Source organism: Dicentrarchus labrax, unplaced genomic scaffold (assembly GCF_905237075.1).
Source record: "Dicentrarchus labrax unplaced genomic scaffold, dlabrax2021, whole genome shotgun sequence".
In the NCBI taxonomy this organism is placed as follows: domain Eukaryota; kingdom Metazoa; phylum Chordata; class Actinopteri; family Moronidae; genus Dicentrarchus; species Dicentrarchus labrax.
The window spans coordinates 22,056,248-22,069,942 of NW_026136715.1; the positions used below are offsets into that span (position 1 = coordinate 22,056,248).

The 13,695-nt window shown below is 40.5% G+C and overlaps 1 protein-coding gene across 4 annotated transcripts in view; it reads left to right on the forward strand.

Moving 5' to 3' along the window:
- The first annotated feature begins 2,628 nt into the window (after nucleotides 1–2,628).
- cfap74 (cilia and flagella associated protein 74) overlaps nucleotides 2,629–13,695 on the forward strand; it is a 51,457-nt gene continuing 40,390 nt past the window's right edge. For 3 of the 4 annotated variants that reach the window (XM_051424889.1, XM_051424890.1, XM_051424891.1), the window contains exons 1-14: nucleotides 2,629–2,730; nucleotides 3,257–3,355; nucleotides 3,725–3,806; nucleotides 4,146–4,304; nucleotides 5,188–5,286; nucleotides 5,402–5,506; nucleotides 6,519–6,692; nucleotides 6,799–6,909; nucleotides 7,689–7,791; nucleotides 8,557–8,714; nucleotides 9,049–9,262; nucleotides 9,358–9,516; nucleotides 11,711–11,869; nucleotides 11,981–12,099. In XM_051424889.1, coding sequence (XP_051280849.1) covers nucleotides 3,262–3,355; nucleotides 3,725–3,806; nucleotides 4,146–4,304; nucleotides 5,188–5,286; nucleotides 5,402–5,506; nucleotides 6,519–6,692; nucleotides 6,799–6,909; nucleotides 7,689–7,791; nucleotides 8,557–8,714; nucleotides 9,049–9,262; nucleotides 9,358–9,516; nucleotides 11,711–11,869; nucleotides 11,981–12,099 — 1,736 coding nt within the window. In that variant the 5' untranslated portion in view covers nucleotides 2,629–2,730; nucleotides 3,257–3,261. The remainder of the gene's footprint in view (nucleotides 2,731–3,256; nucleotides 3,356–3,724; nucleotides 3,807–4,145; nucleotides 4,305–5,187; nucleotides 5,287–5,401; nucleotides 5,507–6,518; nucleotides 6,693–6,798; nucleotides 6,910–7,688; nucleotides 7,792–8,556; nucleotides 8,715–9,048; nucleotides 9,263–9,357; nucleotides 9,517–11,710; nucleotides 11,870–11,980; nucleotides 12,100–13,695) is intronic. The other variant, XM_051424892.1, reaches the window with a different exon arrangement.

Below are 13,695 nucleotides of genomic sequence, written 5' to 3' on the forward strand. Positions count from 1 at the left end.
AATCTGTCGATCCCTCCTTTGCTTGGCCTGTAAACGTCAGATTCAATCTGGCCATGAAGGCGCGGGGGGGGCGTTAGGAAGGCATGTCACGAACATAGGACATGAGTATATTATGTAATGTTTGACACGTTTGAATCATCTCCATGAGGTAATTACTGTCTCAAAAAAGTTGTCTTTCACTCTGGTGGGAAAGGGATAAACAGCAGAGACTATCATTTGAGGTGCCCAGTGGGGGGTCCATAGTGGACGGAAGCACCCAGAAATCCTTCAGTTGGTCTACAGGGGACCTTGCCCCATTAAAAAAAGGTACTTCAGTTGTGTTTTCACAAGTCAAATACTTTCATGCAGTAGCCTAAGTAAACTCATGTTAGATGGAGTATTGTATGTATTCTCTCATAGGGATAACTGGTGGTGAGTTCTGTACAGTTAAACCATTTCTAAAGGGACTCTGCTACAGCTGACTGCCCCAGGTTGTCACAGGCTTTTGGTCAGCACAATAATGTGAGAAAGTGAGGAACTACTCTGATACTGCTCAACACCTCCATCACAGACTGTTATATAATTGAATGTAATTCTATTCTTATGTACATGTAGATCAGAATGTCTCTCATATCAGAGTCCTATTACTGTAGCACAAAGGTTATAACACATTTAATGTCAGGGACCAAAGGCCATGATTTGAAGAGATTCAGTCTCTATGGGAAACCAGTGGAGATGAAATAGAATATCACACAATAAGACCACTACTGACTCAAAAGTCTTATTCAGGGACCTTCATTGCAAAGCAGCTACTGTGAATGTCATCACTGAGCACCACAGAAATACACCCATGGAACATAAACCATCAATCTAGAATGAACACCACAGACAAACTATATAAATCCATGTATTATAGGAGTATTAAAAACATTTACAGTATAATAAGAGTAGTAAATACACTTGTAGTACCACAAACATATTTAGGGTAAATCAGTAACTTTCAGAAAGATTTGAAAAAGAATTGTCAACACTGATCAAGTTATCCCCACGCTGTAGACCTAACAATCATTATAGTGATATTTATATATTAATTAAGTAGAAAACATAACTCAATGATACGGTAATCATATGCAAATAACTAAATGCCTTGGGTGTATATACATCATGTTAAACTTGTGAATAATGCGCATTTCAAACTGTTGGTCGTCAGATGCATTCACTTTACTACTGTGTTAAGGTCCTCCTTTTACAACGTTCCCCAGTGTGGGATCAATAAAGTCTATTTTTCTGACCTATTGACATTACATTGGCTTCCCACTGTAAACAACCCCATATAGTTTAATAAGGGCACCAGATACAAGAAGCCTTGAAAGTAAAATCAAAACAACAAGGTATAGAGTTACAAACACATCTTGCTCCCCACAGGAATTATTATATGAATTTATTTATATTAAAGAAATATTATATGAGTCCCAGAGGTATAATCTCATAAACATTTTAATCTCCTCTCCTCAGTTTGATTAAATAATCAAATATAAGATTTATAAATTACAACAAGAAGAAACAAAATTTGCAGGCTTTTATTTTCTCCTCATTAAACATAACCTCTTTTATATGCTACGGCGAGAGCAGCTCAGTGCATAGTTGCAGCAGTGCACCTGCCCTGGTTTTTGCTGCCTCACCCTGGGGAGCAGAGACAGGCCTGGAGTCAGTGGCTGCGGATTCAAACCCACTGCCTTCCTCCCACCGGACCCTCCACTTGGATTTGCACTGCAAGTTCTTTTGATATGTGCATACCAGGCTAAAGTACGCATGCAATGCACTACATGGGATTATATTCTCTTTGTTTCTAATTCCTTTTTATTCCTTTCACCCTCATGCATTCTCTTTCTCTGTTTTCCTCCTGTTGATCCATTGTCTTGTCTTTGTTTCCATCGCAGTAATTTTACTTTGCCTCTCTCTCTCCAACAAAACCTGCCCCCTATCCTACATCACACACATGCACACTCTTACTATCTATTTATTTATTCAGTCTCCCATGGTGATACGAAATATTCCTGTATCACAAGATTTCAACATGTTATACAGTGGGACACACACATCTCTTCTTCCTCCTCCGCTTCCGCATTCCTCTTCAACAGTATATATGATGAACTGAGGGAAAGCTGTTTTATGTCAAATAAAATAAAATATTTCCATTAGGCTATAAAGCACATTGCAATACTGATTAACTACAAATTAATGTATTTTTCCAGTTTAAATCAGATATAGGACCTAGCATGCGTGACAAAAGATTTTGCATAATTCACAGATTTATCATTGTTTCTGAATCCACAGTGATATTTTCTGCTGAGTGTGGCTTAACTAATATCAGGTCAAAGAAATACCAGTGTTAGTGAATGAAATTATATTGACAGCAAGAAGATCACAGGTGTAAAAAATGTCCCCGACATTATTTCAGTATTTGAAAACGCATTTAATTGATTTACCTACTTTAACATGGCATTAAAGTACTTTGTTAGACATTAACGTTATATCATAAGGACAATAAATAACGCTGTGATTACAGTCAGAATTACCACGAGCCTGTGGTTTCAGTTGGACGTTCAGTTGACGCTCGTCGTCAGGCCCCGCCCCTTGCGTCCCGTCTCCATAGAAACACTAACAAACATGGCGGATTCAGATTTACTGTGAGAAAAAGTAATTTTGAGACGATATCTTGCCAAGAGAAGGAACCCCCAACTTAACGAGGTAACGGCACAATGTTTGTTAAATTAAGTTTTTTTTTTTTTACTTTAAATATGATACAGTCTAAATTCCACATTTAGTTAGTTAACTGCGCATTATTAGTTCGTTGTATAGCTGTCTAGTTATCCAAGCTTAGCTAACATTAACGTTAGTTAGCTCCATATCGAGTAAATGACACGCCAACTTCCTTTTATAAATCTGGTTGTTGTATGTTGCCTTACATACTGGCAATGTCACGCAATTCACGAAGAACAAAACTACATATATTTTACTAAACAACATTTCAAAAACCGATTACAACTTTTTAAATGAGAGCAGCGGCTATTCGTGCACTTGTAACAAGCAACATGAGCCAACACTGAAATAGTTCAGGAATTAACGCTATCTCTGCCGAACAATTCAGTGAGCAACCACGTAAAAAAGGTTATTGAAGAGGTTGGTTAGCCTTCAGTCCATTCTCAGGGATTTATTGAAGATATTAGTTATTAGGTTTATCTGATAATATCCGCCTTTGTTATTCATAAATAAGGTTCAATGGACGTCGAAGACAGGGACAGTGCATCTGATGTGGCGTCAGACAGGAGTGGACCGCTGGGTGTCCACCTCAGCCCTGATGAAGACATTGGGGGTGAGTGACAGCTCCTGTTGCTCGCTTGTTTGCAAAATTCAGCCTGTAGTCTCTACTTGTAGTCACTAAGATACCTACTTCTTCTTCACAGGAGCCATTTTGACGCGAGGGTACACACAGGTGTTACCAATGACACTAATTAATGTCCCATTCCATTTAGTGTAGCAGAGCCTTTCCAGTGAGCCACCATGCACAGTAGCAGCACCCTGACCCAGTGTGACCGGAGTGGATCAGAACCTTAATTGGTATCATTAATAACACCTGTGTTTACCCTACTGTCTCATGTAAAATGGCTTCTGTGAAAAAGGTCTTTTATACATATACATAACTCTGGGATACCTTCACTTAATGGTGACATATATATTTCAGGAGATGGTCCAGACGAGGAGACCTTTGACGATGAAGAAGCAGCCCTTCCTCCTGATTTGGAGTGGTTAGAAGAGTTGTATGAGTGGGTGTTTCTTGCTATTCTGTGAATCATATCGCTTTTAGACAACACAAATGTCTATGTGTTAATCTTTAATCCTGTTATCTCCCTCTCAGTATTTAGAACATTACTGTGACTCAGTGTGATTCTCAATATGATATTTTAATGGAAAGTAATAATGACAATAATAAAGCTCAATTTTGACTATTTTTTCTTTAATTGATTAATCATGTTTTCACCGTCATAAAACCTCAGTACAAATATCTCCATGCTTAATAGTGGTATCATTTTATGTATGTGCTAATGAAGAGTCAGATTAAACATACAGCGTTGTCTAAATGTCATTTTTGCATCTGCCCAAAGAGACGACGATGGCGATGGCAATGGCGACCTTGCGTTTGCGGCTGACAGTGGTAAGAAGAGGAGTTATTCCGCGACAGCACGGATGTTCAAGCTGAGACGAAACCTGGACCAGCTGGACTGCTTTCACCGACAGAAGGAGCATGACGTGCTGAACGCCAGGTCTGGATCTGGCAACCAACAGCCCTCTAGAGCCACAGTAGCTCCTTAACCTAGATAGCCATCCCTGTGCCTTCCTAGACTACTGAAACCTGATCACAATGGAAAACTTTGCATGTGTTTTTGTTTTTTAGTATGAACACCAAAGAAAGTGTCATTGCATCGCTAAGAAAAAACTATTTCCCACAATCTTTTCAGTTTCAGAGTTATTCCACTTTCCCCGGTCTCTTTCCCCCTTTGCCCTCGTCACACAGGGCCAATCATTTCTGTACCAATTGATTCAGCACTTTGCAGGAAATAATTTCAGCTGAAGAGAGAACATTTCCCATAATGTCCTCTCTCCCCACTTTTCTTCGCTCCATTTTATTTGTCTGCACTGCGAGCCATTAAGCACCCGATGAACTGTGATGCAGTCCCCGGCAAAAATGGCTGTCATTTTCCTTTAGCACAAAACATCAAAGGTCAGAGTGGAGCTGTGCTGCGCTCTGATCAAACATGAGTTTAATGGAACCTAAAACACACCTGGCTCTTAACCAATCCGCAGCTTTTATAGTTACATATGCTGTGATTTTCTTTTTATGACAGTCTTTTCCCCCAGTCGCAGATTGCTGTGTTGTACACCATTAGACTGAAAAAAGAACATTGGGCTATTCAAAGCTGTTGAGGTGTGTGTGTCCACTCTCAGCTTTTCAATATCTTCAGTAGATTACCCTGTTGGCTGACATAATTATCTCCCTTTAGTTGCAGTGACCACAGCGAAATCTATTAGCCTGATGCTCTGAACACATTGCCTTGAAAATGTTTCTTCTGATTGGCTTTGACCTGGAATGTTTTTCTATGTCAATACTCGACCCTGTCTGTGTTATCTTGTGTTTCTTTTTCCCAGGGAAGAGCTCAAACTCTGTCGTCAGAACATTAAAAGTTTGGTGGAGCAGAGGAATGACATGGAGGAAGAGATAGAGCGACAAAAAGCAGCAGACAACAGGTGAGTCCAAAAGTAACAAACAGTGACTGGTTTGTGTTTTATGTCCCAATATAAGGATGTTTCTTTTTAGTCCAACCTCCTGTGTATTCCACTCTTTGTTTCTTTTACTCTGCAGTGTGGTGGTGTTTCGTTTGCGAGCACAGCATAAGCATCTGTGTCAAAAGCTGCAGAGTGAGGAGGAGCTGGAGGGCCACATCAACACTGAGCTGAAGCAACAAGAGTGAGTCAGAGAGGGAAAAGGTTTGACAGCAAGGTCTTGTTCTGACACCTATTAGTACTACGTGAATAATGCAGCCCCCATATTAATTCAATGGGAACACTGCATGACACAGCAAACACAGAGGGAAAAAGGAAGCATGGTCATCCAGGAAAAAAGTTTAATCCACATAAATGTTTGCCGCAACACAATGTGATGTCAACTGGAATCAAAGGACTGTATTTACCAATCAGACTTGTACGCACACATTCCTTGTAGATTACTTTATAACACGAAATGGTCACAACAGAGGATGAAATTATCAAATTCCACCATGAGTTGTAAAATCCTGTTTTATTATTTAGTATTACAAGCCACTGTGCACTGTTATGGCTTCTACTTTTCTTCAAACTGGACTTCCTGGATTGTATTTCAGCATCTCATCAGCACGCCCACACCAATGCAGCCCCTTGTGTTTTTTCTAACAGTGTGTGCTCTTTTTACTCAAAAAGCCTGGTTACTCAACACTTTGTACAGCTGCATCACAGTAATAAATGCTGTAAACAATCATTTTTGCTGGAAGGCTTTTACTGCCAAGCAGGCAATTATGGCATGCTAATATCCCAAGAGTTTGATATGCAAGAAAAACTTGCCTTTTTAATTTTGTACTTTATACGCTAAAAATCATTCCACTGTGGTCTCAGGCAGGTTTGCCTTTTTTCTAAGGCCTCATTCTGCTATAAAGAACCAGTTATTCAGGAGAAATTTCCTGTTTCCTAATGGTCTGAATGGTGTTTTGTAGACTTTTACAAAAATCACCCATTAAATGTTTCCCTCTTAGACCAATTGATTCAGTTGACTGATCAGTTCTTAGTATGATTTAAATAAAAAACTAGAGAGCAAAATTAAATCTGCATTGTGCCTCAAAACCCCATGTAGATCTGGCATCTTACATCAGCTACAGTGACTGTACTGGCAGATAATATACACAATACGCCACCATACAGCTATCTCATTTTACATCCTTGTTCCTCAGACTGGAGCTGATTGAGGTGGAGGTGGAGCTTGGCAGGTTCTCCTTGCTCCGGCAGGAGGTGCAGGAGGAGGAGCGGGTCTTCCAGGCCCTCAAGGCTGAGAAGGCAGTGACGAGGATGCAGCAAGAGAGGAAAGCCAGCCAGAACCTGCAGCGCAAGATGCAGCATCTCAGGGAGTAGGGAAAACAAGCAGCACTCCCTTATGAAAATATTTTTTGCCCTGTGAAGTTATGGCAACCAAGACTCATATGTCTGTAAGTGTCTGTGTTTGTCTTCTTATAGTAAACAGGCAGCCATGCTGAAGAAAGAGGAGTCTGGATGTCAGAAGGAAATTGAAGAGGGCCAGGTGAACCGCAAGATAGCTGCCAAGTACTTAAAAGAGACCATTAAAAGGTAATCAGCTATTAAGCCAATGAGCAGGGTTTAGACTAGAACAAGAATATTATGCATCTCAGTGAACTTGCTGCAGATTGACACATCCTAGTGATCCTTCACTCATAAAATATATTGCAAGCACAACAGACAGGATACTTGAAAGAGCTCAGGTTCATCCAGAAAAGTTAGAGCTTAAAGCAAATGAGTGATTCAAGTAATGATATTTCCCCAAAATGCTAATTATTGAAAACACTGTACATGAAATTCAGCCATTTGACCGGTCTGCCCTAACATTAGTGTTTTCTTTTTGGAAATCCAGTATAGTCATAGTCATAGATCCACCTCAAAACCTTAAGGGATAAAGGTGGCAATATTACATATTTTCTTATTGGAGACCAAAACCAACAATGCACTGATTCTACTAATAAGTATTCCCTGAGTAGCCAAAGTGTGAGCCACACTGTTACACTGGGTCACTAATTCCTTAATTACCATTATCATTAGTATTATCCCTCGTCATCAGAATTCAGGGAGTGGGGAAGTTCCCATTCAATATTTACAATCTGCAACAACAGTATTTTCTATCAGTATTTCCCACCTAAAAGCTTGTAATGTAATGTGTAATGTAATACTTACCATGTGACAGCTCAGATCATTATGGTTATACAGAATATAGTTATGATAATTAACTTAAGCTCCTAGAAGTTTCGATCCCAAGCAGTCATTTCAGATTTGTTTTTCTCTCTGCACTGTGTTTGAGCATTCACATTCTTTGTGATCGTCCCCGTTTCATTCAGGATGCATCAGCAAGAGGCTGAGAAGAAGCAGCAGAACAGAGAGTTACTGGAAAAGAGGAAACAGGCTGTCAAGTCACTGAAATCAAACATAGCAGCCACCCAAGTAAGCATCAGCACCCTCCCATACTGATACTGTAGCATTATAGTTGTTTTAGCATTGATGGGATACAAAGCTGTAATGCTATGTATTATTAACACTTTCTATTGCTACCATATCTATGTATAGTGCAATATAAGATCATTCCTAAGTGCATAAGTGAACAACCTTTTAAGTACAACCCATATTTAGTGATACATTATATACTCATGAAGCTTTAAAGACATAGTGATACAACTTTGCCTTGATTTGTACTAAAATGGCAATGTATATGTACACATGTAACTGTATAGTTCAATGCATGTATAAAAATTGAATATCATTTTCTGATGTTGGTCTAATGATTATACCCATTTGCAGTCTAGTGTCATAATTTGGTCCACCAGTTACTGCTGATAGTACAAACCCATTTTGAACATTTATCATTTGACTTTAAGCTAAGAAGTTTCACGGAGTCCAGCAGGTGTTATGGGGAAAAAAAGGACAAATATAATGTGAAGGAATGATTGCATTAACAGTAGTGCTGCCGCTAATGCAGATGCTTGCCGTAACTGACCAGAGTAGCCCCAACAATTTTAGACTATTGACAGACTGTAACATCTGGTCAACTACGTTATGAAGCCAAAGGAAATCCTCCTACATTTAAATAAAAACATGCCATTAGGACCTTGATTTACTTTCTTTCAAGCTGGCCAAATTTTCCTCCTACCTAAGAGAGATGTGAAACATTTTCATTTTATTGTCATACTACAACAACTACAATTTCTTTAGGAGAGCTTACGGGTCCAACAAAGCAGAGCCAAAGCAAACGCCCAAAAGAAAGAGCAGCAACAGAGACAACTGAGAGAATCCCTGCAGGCCCAAGGAATCAACAATACCAAGCATATGTACCAACAGAAGCAACTAGATGAGATCAAACGAAAACAAGAGTATGTCCTCTCCTCTCCCTGTCCTCTCCTCTCCCTCTCCCTCTACTCTCCTCTCTTCTCCTCTCCTCTCCTTGTCCTTTCCCTCTCCCTCTCCTCTCCTCTCCTCTCTTCTCCTCTCCTCTCCCTGTCCTTTACTCTGCCCTCCTCTCCCTCTCCTCTCTTCTCTTCTCCTCTCCTCTCCTCTCCTCTCCTCTCCCTCTCCTCTCCTCTCCCACATGCATGTCCTCTACTCCCACTCCATGCAGCAGCGTGTGGGTGTTTTCTCTCGCTGTGTGCTGAGGAATACATGACCGCATTTCATTATAATGCAGTGTTGTTGATTTGCCCTTCTCAGGGAATTTGAAAAGAGGCAGAAGTCAAAGAGAGTGGAGATTGTAGCAAAAATCCTCCAGGAGGAACAGCTGGTAAAGAGAAGAAAGAGGCACCAGGCACTGCTGCCTAAACCATCAGCCACTGACAAGTTCCCATCTCTGGGGATGGCAAGAGAGAAGCTCCTGTACTACCTGGATCCCAGCCCCCCATTAGCCAGGGAGGAGAGAGACACAATCGTGAGTGGTCCATAACATCTAAGAAATACCTGCATAAAGAGATCAAAGGCATTTTCGACAATTCTGTGACCCAATGTGTGTGTGCATCTGTCCAGAAGTTAAGAGAGTTCAGCAACATCAGCAGCAGCTCATCTTCAGCTTCTTCTGATGTTGAGGACCTGGAGGAAACCATGCGTCCAGAAGTGGACCACCAGAGCCTTGCTGAAAGCCTGGCTGAGCCTGAGTTCTCTGGTCTGTGGGAGCAGAACTGCAAGGTGCACTGAAACAACAGCTACTGCCAACCAAAAAGCAAATCCCTGCTAGCTGCTAAAATTAAACGCTCATAAATCATTTCCCATTCACAGCAGGCACATCATTTTTCTATGGATGTGCTTATTGCATATTTTTCAACAGATGAATTCCCCACCTGCAAACTGAAGCATGTTATGTAAATAATTGCAGTGAAAGCAAATATTTAATTAATTTGAAATAGTTGCGTAGCAGACTTGATGTAAACAACAAAGATGATTCAATTGATTTCTTGTTCACTGATTTAATCAGGCTGGTTGAAAGTTAAGGGTTAGGTAGCATCTGTAGGGGCAGGAACAAAACAGAGGTTCAATTCCCAGTAGCTGTACCTGCGGCTTGTTAGCGTGTTCCAATAAACACGACTGTCAGTGTGTGCCAAGGGATACCAGTGAAGGATCATGTTCTCATTCCTTCATTTCAGACTGGGATCCTGGATCTGGGATCTGGAATGGGAAATAAGCAAAAAAAAAAGACAACAAGACCCTTTAAACCCTCCCCAGGTCAACAATCAGGCCACAATGCTGAGGGAATTAGGATAGGGATAGGGTTTCTACTGATGTTTTTAGATAAGAGCTTTTCTGTTACCGAGACTGAATTAAAAATGAGAGAATTTACATTTAGAATATGAACGATTAGAGCGGGAACTACTAGTCGATTCATTGGTTAATCAATCGACTGAAAATGAAAATGAGAACAAAAATGTTTGTTGTTTACAAGTAATTTATCATGCAAAAATCATAACAGATAAAACAAAAGAACAACAGATTACCAAGAAATCTGAATGAAAATAATTGCTAGTTTCAGTCCTATTACTGATTAGTCAAATACATTGGTACATTATCTTGGGGGCATCAGTGTTATCTGTGCATGTTTCGAGCAGCTAGACCTTCACAGTTGGGATCACTGCAGGGTGTGAACCACAAGCAGCTCCTGCTACTCCTATTGTTAATTCCTCCCCTGCAAAATGATCCCTGGCTAAAATAATCCATCCATTAAAACTATTCAATAATGCTACTACCGCTCTAACCACTGATGATCAACCACAGTGATGAAGACGATGACACAGTAACAATGATAATCATCACAATAAATACATGGTCATAACAAATCAGATCAAAATTAGAATCTGGTTAAAGGGTCTCAAAGAGTTGGTCAACTTTCTTCCAGTAGAAGTATCCCACTGATATCTGTCCTAAGTAATACTAACACATTAGCATACAGTACACTGAGTGCCTGTGGACAACTAGCACTGACTTCTCAATACAGTTTGAGAACACTGTAGACCTTGTAGAAAGCCAAAGATGGTAGTGTTTTTTTTTTTTTATTTCCCTCGGCATGTATAGGGCTAGTTGACCCATTGCCAGATCTTCTAAAACTTTGGTGTAGTTAAAGGACCTGTGTAAAAATGAAATTGAGTTACACCACAGTGACAGGACCAATTCTGTGCCTTGCTCAAGGGCAGCTCCATAGTTTCTGATAGAAGCAAAAGTGTCTGTAGCTCACTGCCATGGAGGTGAGTTAGCTCTCTGTCTCATCCATCCCTGCCCCCCCACACTTGAATTGTGGTACGACAGGAATCACTTCTCATTGTGCTGGTGCCTTTGAGGCCTCAGAGCGAGCACAGTGCTACAGCTCCGAGCTCCGAGCAAGTACCCAGTCAAGTGGAAGTGTTCTCTCCTAACATACAGATCAGACTCATGCCCTCATCAAAGGCTACTTCTCAACACAGTAATGGCTAGTGCAGTGAGCATAGCAATGTAACAAAGCTAATAAGATGATTCATGAGGGGGAGAATGATGACTAAAAGTGCTACAATGCTGAAAAAATAGAGCAGATATTACATGACAAAACCAAAAAAAGGCCACAGAGTTTCACATGTAGATAAATGTAACACTTTTAAACCTCTTAACACGCAATTTACCACTTTTGTTTCTCCTTAAGTAGCTTAGTACAAACAAAAATGAAAGAAGTGACAAAACAACAGCAACTGACAGAAAGCTGTCAGACATATTATCAAAATACATTTTATACTTCTGCCTTTCTTTTACATCTGTTCAATAAAGAGCGAATTTTGAGTATGTTATGTAACAATTATACTGTTTTATTATAGTGAATATTTATCATGACTTTACCAGCTGTCGCTTCCCGGTATGGTTACAGAAGCTCCTGAATGAGAAAACTATGTTGGGGCAGACAGAAGTAAAGCAGGAAGAATATGCAACGCCCAGTGGAAATCTCAACATGCCTGCTAAAAAAGTTCATGGGAAAGAGTTGAAAGGGCCTCCATTCACCAGTAAACCAGACATCATCCTCTTCAAGGTACCTCACTACTGGTTTTGTCAGTGTCACTCCTGAAAAAAATGTTTTTTGTTTAAACTGTCTACTTTTTTTTATAATAACACTGACATTACGGTAAATTATCTGTTTCAGGACTTTGAAGTGGGGAAAATATATAAGAAGAAAATCATCCTGACTAACATCAGCTACATCACTAACCACTGCAAGCTTCTCGGGGTCTCCGCCCATCTGAAGGATTTTATCTCTATCAAGTAAGATTTTTATGGTGTCCGTAGACAGGCGGTGGCAGTGGCCACGGTATAGTGCATGTGGGACAAGAAGTGGGCTAGAAATTAAGGCAAACATAAATAGCATTATTACAAACGTAAACACCATGATCTCTACAGAAACACAGTTATAAGACCTACAGCAACATACCCTGTTGTACACCCCACGTCACATCCACTTAAGTGTGATATTAAAATACTGTATTAGTCTAATATTAACACCAAATAGTAGTCACAACTATCACAACTAACAAGGAAGAAACAAAGTATACCATGTATTGTATCCCCAGCTATGATACAGCTTCTTACATTGGCCAAGATGAAAAAGTTTAAAAGAGCATACAATTTAGCCAGAGATATGCTTGCTCTGAAACAATTCATCTCGACTGATGAAAGTTTGGTCAGAGATTTTGTTGTGTTATGCTCTTAGCGGCGCCAGCGAGTAGAAATGAGGAGAGGGCTACAGACGTCCGCTAAACTCACAACATTCTAAGCCACAAAATGGTTTTTACGACTTGATTCACATATGCAGTATTATTGCCCAAGACCTGTAAAGACACTTGACACTGTGAAATTGGTATTCCCCTTTAATAGGCTGCTCAATTAAGAAGACCTTCAATTCTTCTATTGTTAAATAGAAAAATTAGTTCGGAAATCATCATCAAAAAGTGTCATCTACCTAGTTTGGATGGAGAAGCTGTTTCCCCCTGCCTCCAGGACTTTGTGCTAAGCTAGGCTACATGACCTTGGCCTAACTCTACGCACACAGATTAAATTGTCTAAATTAAATTAAATCTTTTTTTGGCTCTGGGCAAAGCTCACCGCACAAGAACCCAAACTGAATATCATCTGAGGATAATATAGAAATATTCATCTTACAGAGATAAAAGAGACACCAAATTTGGGTTCAAAGACAGAATTCTTAGAGGTGTTTACAACAACAAATGTTAAAGCCCCTATGAACTCACTGAGGGCTCTATCTTGCACTCAGCGCAATTGACTTTGTACACTGGCGCTTGTATAATTCCTATTTTGCACTCGACGCACATTGGAATTTCCCCTCCACCGACGCACATCCTTAAATTAGGGAATGAATTTGCGCTCTGGGGGGCGGTTCAGCGAAAAGAGGAGGCGTGTTCCGGCACAAACGTTCCCTGGTGCTATTTTGCTGTTTCAGAAAACAATTCCGCCACAGACCAGGAAAAACCTAGTCTAAAGTCAGTGGCGCTTATTCAGATGCTATTTTAAGGGCGCAGACTTGAGGGGATGCGCCTGTGAGGCAGCAGCAACATCGCCACCCGGTCAGGACGGGAATTAATACTTTGCCGCATCCCGGACAGCTCCCGCTCCAGCATGTCAAACCCGGTTTGCTGCAGGAACGGGTGGTCCTCCGGCGTGTAGTGGGTCTGGATCCTCTGCACCTTGGTGTTTGCGCTGCTCCCTCCTCAGCTGGCCTTTGCACTGCTCCCGAGGCCAGGGTCTTCTTCCTGCAAAGCTGCGTTACATTGTTTTGATTTATTGTTTGGCTGTGTTACATTTATTTCATGTCAATAATGTCACTTCTCGGTATTTCACGGCCCT